At 47.4% G+C, this 17,231-nt stretch overlaps 1 protein-coding gene across 1 annotated transcript in view; it reads right to left on the bottom strand.

Moving 5' to 3' along the window:
- Positions 1-16,536, bottom strand: part of LHX1 (LIM homeobox 1) — a 63,047-nt gene extending 46,511 nt beyond the window's left edge. The window contains exons 1-2 of the mRNA XM_087956570.1: positions 16,343-16,536; positions 644-870 (exon numbers count right to left, since the gene is read on the bottom strand). Of these exons, the coding sequence (XP_087812696.1) occupies positions 644-870; positions 16,343-16,512 (397 nt within the window). The 5' untranslated portion in view covers positions 16,513-16,536. The remainder of the gene's footprint in view (positions 1-643; positions 871-16,342) is intronic.
- Positions 16,537-17,231: the final 695 nt, after the last annotated feature.

Genomic DNA, 17,231 nt, shown 5'->3' with positions numbered 1-17,231 from the left:
CATGCTTTGTGATAACAGATTGAAAATCTTGTTCCTCTGATAAAGGGAAAAAAATCGAAGTCCCAAAGGCATGCTAGCATTGGGCTCTGGGTCAACTTTCTGCAAGTCCACACAAGTATCACACATGAGCCACAGTGGCACAGTGGTTAGAGTGCAGTACTGCAGGCTAATTCTGCTGACGGCCGGCTGCCTGCAATTTGGCAGTTCAAATCTCACCAGGCTCAAGATTGATTCAGCCTTCCATCCTTCCAAGGTCGGTAAAATGAGGACCCAAAATTGTTGGGGGCAAGAGGCTGACTCTGTAAACCGCTTAGAGAGGGCTGTAAAAGCACTGCGAAGTGGTATAGAAGTCTAAATGCTATTGCTATATTCCAAGATAGACTGCCTCTAACTCTGGGAGTTCTACTTAGCTCGGTAAAAAAATGGAATCTACACTTTTCTTTTTCTTGAGCTAATCTCCTTGTCAGTTCTTCTAAACTAGGGCTTGATTTCACCAACACCAGAACGTAAGCTGTTCTTTTTTTTGTCACCGTAAGACGTTTGAAACCAAATTTCTGCCTTTGATTACCAACCCGCATCCTTGGATCAAGCAAAGTGAAATCAGCTTGGGTAAAGGTCTTCCCGGCCAAGCAAAATGCCTCACCTGAGTGCAAACTGTTCTCTTTGGCAGAGTTGCTGTTGCTCAGATAATCTTCTTTGCAGACAAATTTGTTCTCGTCGATGATATACAGTTCCTCGCCGGTCGACAGTTGCTTGTTGCACATCATGCAAGTGAAACAGTTCAAATGAAAGACTTTGCTCCTGGCCCTCCGGACCAAATCGCTCGGAGAGATGCCCTGCGCACAGCCGGCACACTTGGTACCAAAACACCTGGATGGAGGGGAAGGGGAGAGAGGGAAAGAGGGAAGGGAGGGAATAAGTATAAGGGAGGGAAAGGAATGGAATATAAAGAGGAAGGAAGGAAGGAAGGAAGGAAGGAAGGAAGGAAGGAAGGAAGGAAGGAAGGAAGGAAGGAAGGAAGGAAGGAAGGAAGGAAGGAAGGGAGAGGCAGAAAGAAAGGAAAAGAATGGAAGTTGGAAGGAAGGAAGGAAAGGAGGGAAGAAGGAAAGAAGGAAGGGGAAAGAGGGAGGAAGATGAAAAGGAAGGAAGGAAAAAGAGAAAAGGAAGGAAGGAAAAGAGGGAAGAAAAGGAAGGGAAAGGGGGGAGGAAGGAAGGGAGGAAAAGGAAGGGAGAAAGAAAGGAAAAGAATGGAGGTTGGAAGGAAAAAGAAGGAAGGGAAAAGAGGGAGGGAGGAAAATGAGAAGGAAGGTAGGAAGGAAAAGCAGGAAGGAAAGGAAGGAAAGGGAAGGAAGGAAGGGTAATGGGGAGGAGGGATAAGAAGAAGGAAGGACGGAAGGAATGAAAAAAACAAATCACTAATGAAATTGACCAGAAATAATTTTGATTCAGATCACCCATTTTTTCTGATTAAAAAAAAAACTGAAGCCGTGAGTCCAACCCAATTAGACCCGTCAATCTACCCACCTGGTGCATCTCAAATCTGTTGTGTCAACTCCGTTCATTTATTGGATTGATATCCTGCTCTTTTATTTAGGAGCTGAGAGAAGAAAGACTAGCACCTCCCTTATTTTCCCCCACAACAGCCCTGCAAGGCTAAAGCCACCCAGGGAACCTTTGTGCCTAAGGGAAAATTAAAATTAAAAAATTAAAATTAAAAGAATTGAAAACCAGGTTGCTTTAAAAGATGATTGGAGGACTTCAGACTTAAGATACATCTTAAGGAGAAATCCACACATCTTAAAATTGCTGAGGCTGATAAAGACTGTTTTACAGATACACAATATTTCACTAGAAAATATTATCTCAAGCCAAATTGCTCTGGCTTTGCCCTCTTTTTGTTTTTTGAAAATCTATTCCCATAGGTATTGTCAGCTGAAGGCATTAAAAAAAGAACACCATGAACTTGGGAGCATTCAATTGTCGGTTTTTACAAATAATTTTCTTTCCTTTTCTTTCTCATAGCAGCCAGAAGACACATTCATAAAAATTTCATTTAAGGAAGGGTGAAATACAGCTGGGGGCAGCATCGAGCCAATGTTGGCAAGTCTCAGGAAGAGAAACTGAACTGAGCCTAGTTAATATGGAATGGATACCACCAGGAGATCCCAAGGCCACAGAGTGGATCTATTTTGGATATATTTTGGTTCTGTTTCCAAAAAATAAAGGGTGTGCCTATTGCACCTTTTTTTTGGTGGGGGGAAACAGGACAACAATGTGACATTTTAAACATATGTAGATAAATAAATTAGGTTGCTAAGTGCACATTCACTCAAAGGGGAGACTATTTCTCTCCACCAGCTACAGAAAAAAGATATATAGGAACAGAAAGAGGATTTCTGCTTATTAGCACCAAACTTAAAAACAAGATGGAGCAAAGACTAGTTACTTGCTGAGAGCATCTTGATAGCAAGAGGAAAAAAAGAAAAGAAGAAAAATTCGATATAGAATAGAAGCCCAGATGTAGTGTTATTTTATTCTTTTCTTTCCGATCCAACAAACACTCAAAGCAAGAAGTGAAATAGTAAAATACAGTAGAAAAAAAAATCTAAAGCATAAAATTAATGCTTCAATCCGTTAACTAGTAAGAACCCGGTGATACGAGATGGCTTTTCTAAATACCAAGAGAAAATACGGCTTAAACCAGGCCATCCTGTTAAACTCTGAAAGGATTTATTTGCATGTGTATAGCATGTTACATGAACCCAACGATGGTATTTTGATCATTCCGATTTAGAGGTTTAGCATCGAGCAGTCATAACGGAATACAAATTACAGTTTCCATTACATCTAATCAAATGCACGGCGCTACCTACTTACCAATAATAAAATCCCCGTGTCCGCGAGATGTATTTATTTATTCATTTGTTCATTGCATTGATGGCCCTTCTTTTTTTTTCCAGAGCGCGGTTCTCTGAATCAATTCCTTTTTTTTTTCTTTCAAAAAGCAATTTTACAAGAGTCTCTCTCTCTCCCTCCCTCCCTCCCTCCCTCCCCCCCTCTCTCTGTTTTATCCCGTGAAAACAACCCTGCTAGGTAGGTTGGACTGAGAGTTGAACAGCTGATTCAAAAACAGTTGAGGCTCTTGTAGCTCAAGAGGAATCCAAACCACAAGCGGTTTTAATAGAAACTCAAGAGGTTTCTATTTGGTGTATTTGATCCTAACGGAAAGAAATCAACCATGGAATCAACTTTGGAAGGGGACAGATCCCGAAACTCAAATATTTTGGCCACCAAATGAGAAGAGAGGACTCCCTGGAAAAGACTCTGAGGTTGGGAAAGATGGAAGGCCAACAGAGAAGGAGACAGCAGAGGATGGAGGTGGTTAGAGAATGTTATCCATTCAAGGAACGTGAATTTTGGCAAATTCCAGGAGACAATGGAGGATGGGAGGGGAGAGCTGGGACCTCTGGTCCAGGGGTTGTGAAAAGTTAGACAAGACTTAGCAACGAATCTATTGTCTTGTCTGGTTTGTTCTTGGTGACCGTTTATTCATTTGCATGTATATCGCATGTTAACTTTTTATTCCACTAATATTTTCCCCCATAGAGTTTTAATATATTATTAGCCATCCAGAGCTTTCGATGGCAAGGGTGGGCAAGCCGTATAAATCAATTGAATGATTGGACGACTGAATGATTCAATGGTTCAACCCCATCAGTCTCTGGATGAAACAAGCTGAAAGTCGGATGCCTGGAGCCTCTTTTGGTCACCAAACTTTCTAAACCCTGTGTGAGCTCCTAAAGAAGACAACGACCAGATGTTGGAGAACCCTAGCTACGCCAATCCATTCAGCCACAAAGCCAAGTTACTGTTAATCTGACCTGCCAATCCATAATCCATACCCTGGAGACTCCAGGCCTTGTTGATCTTGATGGATTTCTGGAAATTAAACAAAGTTGGACCTTGGCTAAGGTGTGTTAAAAGTGACCACCAGGAGATTCAAAAGCTGTAAGTTAGATTCAGTAGCCTATAGAACAAAGCAAAAACCCCAAAGCGTCACTTCCTAATTATTGCTAAGAAAACAGCATTGATGTGTCTGCAGAGTCACCAGAAATGAAGTCCAGAATTTATTTATTTTTAGGGGAGGATCATAATCCGAATGACATACTAACAGCATTGCATTGCTGTTAGTTAAATTAAGAATGTAGAATTACGTTCTTAAACATTAACACTTTCAACTTTTACTTTAGCGATATCCTTCCAGATCCCATTTGAGAGCCAAATTTAAAATAAATTCAGCAGATGAGCAAAATTCCCAGATAAAACCTCTTTTTTTCCTATCTTATCTACGGGGAACGGAAATAGGGTGCATGACAAGGCTGAAAGAGGAGAAAGAAAGAAAGAAAGAAAGAAAGAAAGAAAGAAAGAAAGAAAGAAAGAAAGAAAGAAAGAAAGAAAGAAAGAAAGAAAGAAAGAAAGAAAGAAAGAAAGAAAGAAAAGAGGGAGGGAGGAAGGGAGGAAGGAAGGAAGGAAGGAAGGAAGGAATCTAGACAGTTGCAACCCAGCCCCTAAAAGCCACGTGGAGTCTTGGTAAATTTATTTATTTGTTATATTATTTGTTGCTCATCTTGCCATGGGGAGGAAGTTCTGCATTTGGAACATTTTCAGTAGCATCCATATTTATTCCTTATCTGTTTCTAACCCCCATTTACTATACCTATAATAACTGTATAGTGCATATTAGTGCAGATTTGACTTCAAATTCTATCAAGAGGTAAGCAACTTGACCCCCAGAGCCAGATGCTGCCCCAAACATCTTTGGGTCTCCCTTTCCCTCACATCAACCGCAAACTCTGGTCCTAATTTCTGAAAATTGGTGCTTTATTTTCCTTCCATTCTGAGATGGGAAACTCTTTTTTTTTTAAATAGCCTAAGTGAGGCAGCTTCTCTCAAAAATGGGAACTACTCCACAACTGGGAAACATTTAGGTAAAGAGACCAACAAGAAATTCAGGAACCGACTTTAAAGAGATTCTTAAAATGCCCTTATTTCTAGCAGCATGTTCCATCTTAAGCGCCAGGAACTTAGCACAAATCAAGACATGTTGACATTCCCATTTCCAATGTTGTTTTTTTAACTATGCACCAATCCACCCACAAGAAAGGAGGGGGAGAGGACATAATTGCAATTTTAAAATGTATTAGAGATGTGAATAAGTTTCTAGGAGGCAATATTTCCAACATTAAGCAAAAATCAAGAACAGGGAGACACAGCCTCAAACTGACAGGAGAGAAGTTCAAAAGTCCTGTCAGAAAGTATGACTTCACAGAAAGAGTAGTGGGAGTTTGGAGCCTACTTCCAGAAGAAAGAAAGAAAGAAAGAAAGAAAGAAAGAAAGAAAGAAAGAAAGAAAGAAAGAAAGAAAGAAAGAAAGAAAGAAAGAAAGAAAGAAAGAAAGAAAGAAGAGAGTCAGAGACAGAGAGAAAGAAAGAAGCATTAACATGTACAATTTTTACTTTAGCAATACCCTTCTATATCCATTTGACAGCCAAATTTAAAATAAATTCAGCAGATGAGCAAAATTCCGAAATAAATCTTCTTCTTTCCCATCTTATCTATGGGGATGGATGCACGACAAGGCTGAAAGAGGTGAAAGAGGTGAAAGAGGTGAAAGAGGTGAAAAAGAAAGAAAGAAAGAAAGAAAGAAAGAAAGAAAGAAAGAAAGAAAGAAAGAAAGAAAGAAAGAAAGAAAGAAAGAAAGAAAGAAAGAGGGAGGGATGGGAGACAGAGAGAGAGAAGCATTAATACTTACAACTTTTACCTTAGCAATATCCTTCCAGATCCATTTGAGAGCCGAATTTAAAATAAATTCAGCAGATGAGCAAAATTCCCAAATAAACCTTCTTCCTATCTTATCTATGGAGATGGGTGCACAACAAGGCCGAAAGAGGTAAAAGAAAGAAAGAGAAGGAAGGAAGAAAAGGAAGGAAGGAAGAAAAGGAAGGAAGGAAGGAAGGAAGGAAGGAAGGAAGGAAGGAAGGAAGGAAGGAAGGAAGGAAGGAAGGAAGGAAGGAGTAACTGAGTTTAAACATGCTTGGGATAAACATGCCCATCATCCAAATTTTTAAAAGTAAAATAAAAAACCTCAAAGGGCAGGCTTGATGGCTCACTAGGTCTTTTTCTGTCATCACTTTTCTATTTTTCTGTAGTGTCCTGATCACAAGGACAGGGCCATCCAATGTGTGGGTTTTAAATATTTTTATCGCTTCCTAGCCATGGATCTTCAGCAGCTGCTTTCAAGCCCTTTAGCAATTGTTCTGGAACTAAATTCCATGCAGATCTGAATGATTGACAGCTAACCATTTGCTTGACCCCAGCTCCAGAAGGAGGGGGGGGAAATAAACCCCCAGAGGTTTCCTTGTTGAGGGTGAAAATGGGAATTGTTATTAGTTCTCCAAGCGGCGATGGGGCACATGCAAGGACTGAAAACGCCCCCCCATCAGAAGATGGTAGAATTAGAAGTGGGGTGCACAACAAGGCCAAAAGGGGCAATGGAATGGCTGCAGATTTCTTGCTGATGCAAGAAAGAAAGAAAGAAAGAAAGAAAGAAAGAAAGAAAGAAAGAAAGAAAGAAAGAAAGAAAGAAAGAAAGAAAGAAAGAAAGAAAGAAAGAAAGAAAGAAAGAAAGAAAGAAAGAAAGAAAGAAAGAAAGAAAGAAAGGAGAGAGAGAGAGAGACAGAGACAGAGACAGAGACAGAAAGACAGGACAGAGAGACAGACAAAGAAAGGAAGGGAGGGAGACACACAGAGAGACAGGACAGACAGAGACAGAGAGAAAGAAAGAAAAAAAGAAGGAAGGAAGGAAGGAAGAGAGGGAGGCATTTGAAGCATACATTAAGACTTGCAGCCAGTTACCATACTGAAAATAATTAAATATTCCTCACTCCACAGGGGTGCTGGAAAAATATCAAGAAAAATAAAGATGGTGTACGGTAGGTATCTGCATATATTACAATTCTCCATCAATTATCTTATTACATGGTTCTGGGCATGTTTACTTAGAATTGTACCCCATAGTGTTTAAGGGAGTTTACTTGGGCAAATACATATTGAATAACAGTTTCCTTTGTTATTGTGACTATTCCTAATAGCTCCTTTAATCAAGAGGAATGCACAAAAACAATGCACTGGTTGCCTTGAAAATATTCACAGGCATTGCCACAGTTTTAGGACCCAATAAAATAGATACTCCAGTGAGGAGTACAAAGCATGTGGATGAACAGCAAATACAGGATGGTTTTTTTTGGAGGGGTAGTTCTCTATAGAATCTATTCAGATCTACCTCCTTCTCTATGAAAGAATAACTGGGCGCCCGGACTCAGAGTTGCCCAAAATTGTCTCTTTATTTTGTGCTGGGTTTTTAAAAAAATATTTTCCGTACTGTTCTCTCTGTCCCCCACGCTTTAACAATTGTAAACCACTAAAAGTTACTTCTATTTTTTTAAAAAAAATATATAGTTTTCTCCCACTGTCTGTGTAGAAGAGTAAGTCCATTGTAGGGCTGTGTGTGTGTGTTTATAAGAAGGAATCAACAAGAACTTCCTCAGTCTTGTTGAAATCAGTGTGTGTGTGTGTGTGTGTGTGTGTGTGTGAGAGAGAGAGAGAGAGAGAGAGAGAGAAGAAAGAAAGAAAGAAAGAAAGAAAGAAAGAAAGAAAGAAAGAAAGAAAGAAAGAAAGAAAGAAAGAAAGAAAGAAAGAAAGAAAGAAAGAAAGAAAGAAAGAAAGAAAGAAAGAAAGAAAAGGATTCAGGACTTTCTTCTCGCCTCTTCGAGCCCATTTGTTTTGCCAAGAGCCCTAGAATCGAAGCAGAAAAGCCACCCCTGTTAAAACTCTGCTTCAATCCAGGAAGGCAGCTATATCCTGAGTGATCAAACCTTGATGTTTGATATGGCGGAGGGGAACCATGAACCATTGTGGCTTGCTCAGCAAACCACAATGAAGCCCCATCCTTGCAATCTAGGAATTCAGAGTCGCCTTGAACCTCCAGGCGGGTCGGCAAATAAATTCGATAAACAAATAAAAACCCAGGGGATCCTTGCTGGCTCTTTCTGAGCTCGGTTGCTCTCTTGTCGAGGTTTCATTACCCGAACTAGGTAACATCATCAGTGCTAGCTGGGTCATTGTAACGTCTGCAAGAAACCAACCAAGTGTGGGAGAGGACCAAGGACCACTCATTGCAATCCTGAGCTACAAATACTGTCCTTTAAATAAAAAAACTCAGTTGCATAAACCCAAGCAGGGGGACTGTGATGGCAGATCTTATCTACGTGGTTCTCTGCCAGCAGATTCTTAATCGATCCCATCTTTGGGTGGAATTGACTCGGAAGGCGGCGATCACCCCTGGAGCTTTGCGGCTTTGGAAGATGCCTTGGATCGGGTGGGATCTGGGTGGGATCCCAGGAACAAAAAGTGGCTAGGAAAGGAAAGTTTCTCCTAACCATGATTGGGGACCCTTTTTCCGCCCCAAGGGACAATCCTGGTTCATCCTTGCTTCTGCGAATCTCAAGCAACCAAGGTGAGATAGCCTCGAAGCCAGGGGTTTCCTCGCAGCCAGAGAGGAAACACACCATCACGGCTGCCATCTTGACTTTTTTTGCCCACAGCGGGCAGACATCCTTCTAAAAAGAACCAGGGCCAGAAGCTTCACACGTTACTTTTATGGGCAGAAATCCAGATTTGCAGGAACGGCTGGGCTGGCTTGCTAACCTACCAGCAAGTCGCATAAGCAACTTCCTCCAGCACCTCCTTCCCAAATCCTTCCTTTGAGGGGGTCCCAGTGGAGGTGGGTGGGGCTAAAGTGGAGTCCAGTAACTTTTACACCTGCCTTACTCAAACCCGGCAGTATTAACCAAACCGCCTTAAGGAGTGAGTAACCGCGGGGATAACCTGGAGAAGGGAAGGAGGTGGGAGAAGGGGGGTCTTTCAATTTCTCCCTGCTCTTTTTAGAAAGAGCTTTCATTTTCTACACTAGAGATATTTTGTCTAACGTCTGTGCGTTCACACGTACGTTTATTGACTCGCTTCTCCTTGTAACCTAAAAACGCCGCCACTCACCCCCACACACACCCCAAAATAAAATATTAATTTCAACTGCCGTTTTGCCTTCCTTTGCGCGGTCTTGTAGCCTAATCCTGCCGCTGGGCGAATCCCACAGTGGGCGATCCAACCCCGTTCCTTCATCCACGCGTATTCTCGGATGTGGGGGGGGGGGGGAAATCTGGGACTGTCTAGCGGTCCCAGTTGAACCCGGAGATCGTTCGGTCTGGGCCGCCCTGCCTTTTCCCATCCTCCAGCCAAGCCAGAGTTTAGGAGAAGGCAGGACGGCCCGGAGAAAGATGGGGGATCGGGGCCACCGCCAGCCCTGGGCGCTTTCCCAAAGCCACGCGGGTCATTTCCACACGTTCCCCCCCTTGAACCCGCGGGCATGCCGTTCCATCGCCCGGTTTCTGCGCCAGATGGATCCCCGCTTAGTGGAAATCCCGGCTTGTGAAACGAGCCAGGCTGATCCAATTTTCCATGTTGTGGCCAAGTCATCGAAGTCGGCGTTTAACCACAAACCACCATGGCTAAAGTGCTGAGCCCAGGAAGCGGGGACAGTTCAGACAGAGGATTTGAGCGACGGCTTCGTGATGAAGATGGAAAACCCCTCCACCTTCCAGCCAATATCCTCTTCGCTGTGAGTCAGACCCCGCAGGCGAGCTACTTCTGCCCACCTGGCTGATGCCCACGACCGCTCCACCAACGCGCGTCCGGCCGCCCCTTGGCAGAACGCAACGGGGGCTCGATTCCTTCGTAATGCGGAAAGCAGAGCGACTCGCCGAGCGACCCTCACAAAAACCGGAGCAGAAGCGCGGTGGAGCCTTCGCAACTTGTCTTTTGCAAGACTCCTGGCCTGGTCAGGAGGGGTGATAACGGAGGGGGTGGGAGTTCATACGTGCTTCCACCACTGTGGGATGCAGGAGCGTCGTTAGAGGATCATAGAGCTGGTCTCTTATCATTCAGACGACTGGGCCAATCTCAGGAGAACTGTTAGACACGTGTCTTTTCTAGGCCAGAGGACAAGGCTGTTTTCTCCTACTCCCAATAGATTTCCTAGTGGCCTCCTTTCCAAATTCTCACGGGAAACCAAAATTGCTTGGCTTCTAACGAGGTCACAGGGGAGTGGGTGGGAGGGGACCCCGAAAGGCACCCTCTCAACATCGAATAGACTACACGGCCTCTAACCATCCCCACGTCCGAGCTTGCGAAGTGCCCGGATCCCTCCGGCCTTTACCCACTGGCCAGGATCCGGGACTCTCCGTGGCCCGTGGGTAGGAGCCCTCCCCGCCCCCAAGTCTGTCTCGGGGCTTGGTCATGGGCCTCACCTCTTCTTTTGCTTTGGTGTGTGGGGGTGTTCTTGGGTTATATTCCTGCGGGGCAACGGATGTTTTGAGGCCTTAAGGAAAAGAGAGTCGATCCCAAAGGATCGCTTGCCGGGAAGCCCCGGTAAAAAAAAAAAAAAGCAACCAAGCGCTCGCCCGGGGCTTTTTGCCAGAAGCGAAAGCAAGACGCGGCGTTGGGGATCCCCCAAGCAAACGAAGCTGCACGACAAAGGACTAGAAACTTGAAAAGCGAAGCAAAGCAAAGAGTCAGGAAAGAAATCTGGGGAAGCGCAGGGAAGAATTGGAGGTGCGTCTCTCAAGGGACAAATTCGGCTCAAGACGGAGCGAAAATGTCTTGGGGGGAAGGGAAAGGAAGGAGGGAGGGCGGTCTGGTCTGCGGTGGGGTGAGTGGAAAGCCATCGGGAGTGGCAATGGGACGCCTCTCGGAGAGAGAGGCGGCGGCTGCGCTTCGCTTGGAGGTCCTGGGTTGCATCCGTCGGCAACCCGGCGCCCTTCCGCTGTGCTGGAGGCGAAGGCCCGCATTTGGAGAGAGAGAGGGAGGGGGAGGACCCCCGCCCGCCCCAGGGACGGTGACCTTCCCCGCCCGCCCTTCTCCTCCGCCTCCTCCGTTGCTCCCGTCCCGCTCCTTCTCCTCCTCCCGTCCTATTTTCCCGTGGACTTCACCTCCTTTCGCACGACCTTCAACGGGGCGTCTCTATTTCTCTCCCCCCTCCCACCGCCGCCCCGTTTCCTTCCTTTTTCGGCTAGCCCCGTTCTATTCCCCGCCAAACACAAAATCCGGGGTTTGGTTGGGGTCTCTAGGGAACAAATGCAGGGTTGCCCCAAATCAAAAGGAATCCGGGAATGCTTAAAAAAAAAAAAAAAACTAATACATTTTATTCCGTTGCTGGTTTTGAATAAAACCTGTTAGGTCGTAAAAGGCGCCCCCGCACCCCCGATTTCTGATTTTTGGCTGCCCAGACAGTAGCCCCCCCCTCTCCTACAAATACAGGATGAGGGCTATACGCTCCGCTTTCTATTTTGACACCTCGCTGCCACAACAACAACAACAACAACAAAAAGAGACTTTATTTTCACAGACTCTGGAAAACTCAGCTTGGCCTTCCAATCCCTTGCTTCTCCAACTGACATACTTGGCCGCCCTTTCCTCTATTTATTAAAAATGCCCACTTTTTAAAGAGTGTTCTAGGAAAGCGAGGCGGGTTCACACAACCAGCCCAATCCCGCAGCGTTCGCGAAGCATCCCTGGCTAAAAACCTCACCAAAGAAGACTTTGCCGAAATAACTATTTAATATATTGAAATGCGCTCAATTTTAGGAAACTAAGGGTTTTGCCTTCCCAGGACCTCAAGTTCCCCGTTTCAGGTAGGTCCGGCCTCCCACCTCCAAAACCCGGAAAGACATTGGAGCCGCCCAAGTGTCTTGAGACCCTCCACCAGCCGGTCCTTAATTCATACTGAATTAATACCATGGGGTGCGTCGTGGGAATCGAGGAATCCGGGTTAATTCCAGTTTAGTTCAGCTGGGTTAAATTAAATGTAGGTCCGCTTGCTTTTGCAGGAGTCGCCACCGGGATTCAGAAACAGAGACACCAAAAGTCAATTAGAATTCGTTTTTCCCACCTCCTCTGCTGGGCTGGGGAACAGGCAAGTTTTGCAAAGTGGGATTGGGCGCAACCGAGTTTCCTCCCACCAACCCCTCCTCCTCCGAAAGGAAAAAAAAACGTTTTTCCTCCCACTTATTTCAATTTTGGCTGAATAAAAACCTTATCAGCCGGTGAGTCTTCTTCTGTGAATATGCTAAAAATGGGCACCAACACCCACCCGCTCCAGCAAGGGTGGTCGCATGATTGGGTGTGGGGTGGAGGGGTGTGAGGTTGTCTGAATTAGAATCCACTTCTTGCCTTATCCCAGACAGGGACCCGGAGGTCGTTAAGAAGCGAGTCAGAGACAGTGCGAAGCCGGCTGTTCCAATTCAGCAAAGCTGACAGTAAACTCAAGCTGGTGTTATCCAAGTAGGCCAATGGATGGTTGCTTAAACGTGGTTTACAAAATAAAACCCTGGTGGCTGGTTTCTAAAACAGGAGGTTCCCCCCAATCTAGTCAACGAAAAATAACCAACATTCCCTCCACACGTTAAGGAAGGTTTTTAATTTTGCTTAGGGCTGGCGTGTATGTTTGTGTGGTTTAGCGTTTGCTGTAGATCCATTGGATTCGTTTCTGGTCCGAGGCAGCGAGCCAATGAACTCAGGGTCGAGCAAGTCGCGTGGGCGCGGCTGCTGGGGAAACTGGGAGGCCACAGTTTAACCAAGGGAACCCAGCTTCAAGCGCGGTTGAAGCTGCGTTCCCCCCACGAGGATAAGCCACGGTTTGCGGAATAGACTCTCTTTGGCTGGACTGACCCACGGCAAATCCAACTCCCAAAAGCTGCCTTTACAGCTAAACTTGCGGGGCAAAAGATTTGAGCTGCCTCTGCCATAGCAGGCGCAAAAAAACCCACCCAGCGGTCAATTTGGGAAGGGGGCTTGGATCCTTTTGGGGGGGAGAGACGCCGGAGGTCATTGTCCCCCCCCCCCCCAGGTGCATAAGGGGGGCAGCTTTCGACGCAGGTGCGAAGCGGAAAGAGAAACGCGTGTATTATTGGTTCTATTATTATTTATTCGGAGTATGTCGGCTTGCCTCGATATACACGCGAAGATCCTTCGCTTTAGACAAGACGCTTTAGAGAACCCGGTTTCCAGATTCCAACGCTACCCGGGACATTTAAATCTCCCCGAACCTCTCCTGATCACACACACCGTCTCCCCCGATTTCAAGCCCGCAAGGCAGATTTCACAGCCCCCCTCATCCCCAACCCGCTGTGGCCGGGCCTGGCGGTAGCCTTTTTGGAAAACCATCTTCCAAGCCGAGAATTGGGCAAATCGGTTCAGAGACCTTTTGGATCCGTCTCCTGCTCATGGCAAGAAGAGCCGCATCGGGGCGGGGGTTGGGTGGGGAGGCCCGCGGCGGTACAAAGAGACAAAGCCCAGGCCGAGTTAGCCACCAACCCTTTGCGCTCTTCTAAAGGAGAAAACCCCGCGCAAAGGGTCCGGAAGCAGCAGCCCCGCGTCTTCTTCGGAGAGGTCCCTTCCCCGGCTAAACCTCGAATTTCCCGCCGGGGACGGGCAGGCAAAGAGGTCGTTTTATATTTAAAAAGCGGGGGATCCGCGGCTTGGACAAAAACTCCCTCTCACCTCTACATTTCCTGTTTCATTTAGGTTTTATTACTACCTTTATTGTCAGAGTACACAACACGTGTACAATGAGATCGGCTGAGCCTCCCTTCATGCATCCCTCCACCCCAACACAACTCACAGCGAGAACAGAAGTCCCTAACCCAGTCCCAATCTTATGACACTATGGGACCTTGTTGCACGACGCGTCGCCCCCGCCTCCTCTTTAAACATTTTTATTTAATTTGAAAATGTTTCTGCACATTTGCGCTTTCCCTTTTTCTGGTTTTTTTTTTTTGCCCAGTTTGGAGGAGAACGCGCGCCTGTCTCTTATTTTCCCGAATTCGTTTGGTTTGAAAGTGGGGTTCGCCCAAGTCGAAGGAAGCCCGGCCCATTCGCTTCGGGTCCTTCTCTGGAAAAAAACGCGCAGCTCCCCCCCCGCCCGTCCCCCCCAGTCTTTCAATGAGACTTAGCGCCCCCATTAAGCTTTCATTCCGGGCTCGCCCTTCCAAACGAGCGCGCTCCCTCCCATGGAAAGCAATCTCCCCCCTGCTCAAACAAGGCCCGGAGGAAGGCGGCTCGGGCAGCGTGCGCGGACGGAGTGGATGGGTAAACCTGAAGGCGAGGCGCCGATCCGCAGCGCTTCTCCCCGGCGCTTCTCCCCTTCATCAGCCGGGTTTCGCGAAACCTTTAAAGGATCGGCGGGCGGAACGATTTCCTAGGGGAAAATTCAAATAAACAAAGGGAGCCGGGTTTAATAGGGAAACCACCGCCAGGCTGGGCTCAAGAGACGAGGCTCGTTTTCCCGAGCAGGGATGCGCGGTTTTCCAGGCCAAGCTCGATGGGGACTCCAAATTTTCTCGGGGTCAACCGAAAAGAATTTGCTTGCTCGCATTTTGTTTAAAAAAAAAAAAGGAAAGAAAGAAAGAGCCGTCCCAAGCGACAAATGTGACGCCCACCTCAGCTGTCTGAAGCCCAAGGCGGGCCGGGACCTATAGGAAGTGTAGTCCCTCACCCCACTTTCGAAAGAAAGCCGGCGGGATCACTCCCTTCTCCAACCCGTATCGTGAAATAATTCTGACAAGCTTCAAAAGACGCGGGGATGGCGGACTTGACCCTTTCCTTAATTTGGGGCGCTCCAGGGCCTTCATGGCCTGGCATTGAGGAATTCGGGCGGAGGGCAACGGTTGAACAGAGGCCGGGTTCCTCCGTGGGCAAAAAACAAAAAAACCCAAAAACCCTGGTGATCGCGCATCCCGTTCCCACAACCGAATGGACGCGTTTCCTGGTTCAACTTTCAGTTGGCTTTGGATTCGCGGACGCGACTCTGTTCGCCTCTAATTCTACATTTGCACACCCTTTATTTTTACACGCATATATGGGTTCGCACACTGACCTCTATTTCTACACGCATATCCAGGTTCGCACATCCGCCTCTATTTCTACACGTGTATCTAAATCCTCACACCCACGCGCCTATCATAACAGACTCCACCGTAGGTGAAAGAAACTATTTGTCCATTATCTACACCGGCCGCTGCCCCCTTTTGCGGCTTCCTTTGTGGGGAGTTCAGCTGCATCGTGGCGCGGTTGCCCGTGCGGCGCCGGCTTGGTTCGGATCCCAAAGGCCGCCTCGCTTGGTCCCTGGAAGGAAAACGCGGCTAAAAGGACAAGGCCTTTCCTGCCCCGCATTTAAAAGCTTTCTTCCCTTTTCTCGCCAGGCCGACGGAGGCGACTTGAGACACCCGGGAACAAAGCCGAGTGCCGACCCCAGAAATAGGCTCTCCGTGCGCTCGCTCGCCTCGGCCTTTTTCCTAAGAGCGGAGCATCCTCTCCGTGCGTGCAAGGCGCTGGACGAAGCCGGGCCGTCGTTGGTCCGAGAGCTTCCCTTCCCTTCGTCCACGGCCAATCGGCCCCGGTCGGACTGGCCCTCAATCCACCTGGCCGTGGGAATCCCCCAAGAGGAAGAGGAAGGGGAGGGAAAGCGCTTTGCACGAGCTCAGAAGTGCTGTCTACACCCCGGGCCAGCGGAGATCTCCCAGAGCCTTTGAAGCGGAACCTCGGGCCCAAAGGATTCCCCCTCTCTCTCTCTCTTGCCCGGAGAAGCGACTTTCGCTTGGCATATATATCTCCCCCACGAAAGGAGGCGTCGGGCCGGTTTGCAAGTGGGAGTCGAAGAGGAGGGAAAGAGCCAAAGGACAGGTTTCCAGGGCGCGGAACAATTCGGGAGGCGGGGGGGGAGGGATGCCAAAGACGACCAGAAGAACCCATCCCGCCCAGCCCAGGTAAGAGCAGCCGCCGGTATATTTACCCAGAAGTAATCCCCACCGACTCAATAGTTTCTCCTAAGAAGGAACAAGCCTGCTTCCGGATTCCCACAAGGCGTTGGACCAGGTCGGGGAAGGACCGAGCAGCCTGCGCCCAATCCGTGACCCTGTTGATTTTTTTTTTTTTTTAAGGTTTGGGAAGTCTTAGCAGCCTTATTTGGATCCCCAGCCCTCCAGGTTACTCTCCGGTCCATCGTCTTGCGGGGAACACACCTGAACCCGGTTTAATTCAGGAAGCAGGTTAAGCGAGTCTTGTGAATGCGGTGGGAGGCTGACTTCCGTGTCAAAGAGACGTAGATCAATGCCGTGAAAAACGAAAGGAGAGGCGGAGGAAGCGGGCACGAAGCCCTTTGGGAAACTTACCTAAAAAAGTCGTTTTTACAGTAGAGTTTTCCTTCTCGGGAGAAGCATTTCTCGGTCAAGTTACATTTACATTCGCAACACTGGACGCATTTCACGTGCCAGGCCCGATCCAGGACGTTGAGCAGGAAGCGGTCCAGGATGGGTCGTTTGCAGCCGGCGCAGTGAACCATTGTCTTTGGCTAGAGGTCGTGCTGGGGGGGCAGTGGGCCTGGGGTGGGTGGGGCGGGAGGGGGCCGGAGGAGACGGCGATTCCGAAGTCGGCCGAGAGGAAAAAGTCCGTGCTTCAAAAGTCCTTCCCGGACTGCAAAAGAGCAGGGGCACGAAACCAAGGCGAGGAGCCCACAAACGCCAGCCTCAAACGAGACCCCGATGGGGGCAGGCAAAAAAAAAGGGGGGGGGAGAGAGAAAGGAGCCCCGCCCGGCTCCGTTGGTTGGCAGAGCCTGAAAGAAGCTGGCAGCTGGTTTTGAACACGATCGGGGCAGGATCGCGGAGCGAGGGGGGGGGGTTTGCCCCTCAGACGCCCCTCTTAGCGCATCTCGCCAACCGCCTTTTCCTTCTCAATTGTCCCAATCATCATCATCATCATCAAAACCAGCGATTTCCCAACCCCCGTCCAGAAGTTTGGTGAGTCGAGAACCAAAAGAAGATGATAAAAGTTATTAATAAAATTGTCCTTTTTTTTCTTTCCTTCTCGGCTGTATGAATGTTTGCAAGAGAAGTTCTTCTCCTAAAAGGCCGGCTAATAATAATAATAATAATAACAATAGTCAAGTCGAACTGAAAACTCAGGACGAAAACTCAGAAGAGGAAGGACCATCAATCGGGTGTGAAAAAGAAACAAAGGCGAGGGATTCTCTCAGGGTTGAGGTAGAACAGTCCGAGGTCAAA

The sequence above is a fragment of the Notechis scutatus genome, chromosome 1 (genome assembly GCF_049901735.1).
Source record: "Notechis scutatus isolate UNSWTSFEM ecotype Mainland chromosome 1, rNotScu1.2, whole genome shotgun sequence".
Lineage (NCBI taxonomy): Eukaryota > Metazoa > Chordata > Lepidosauria > Squamata > Elapidae > Notechis > Notechis scutatus.
This window is presented reverse-complemented; position numbering and strand designations above follow the sequence as displayed.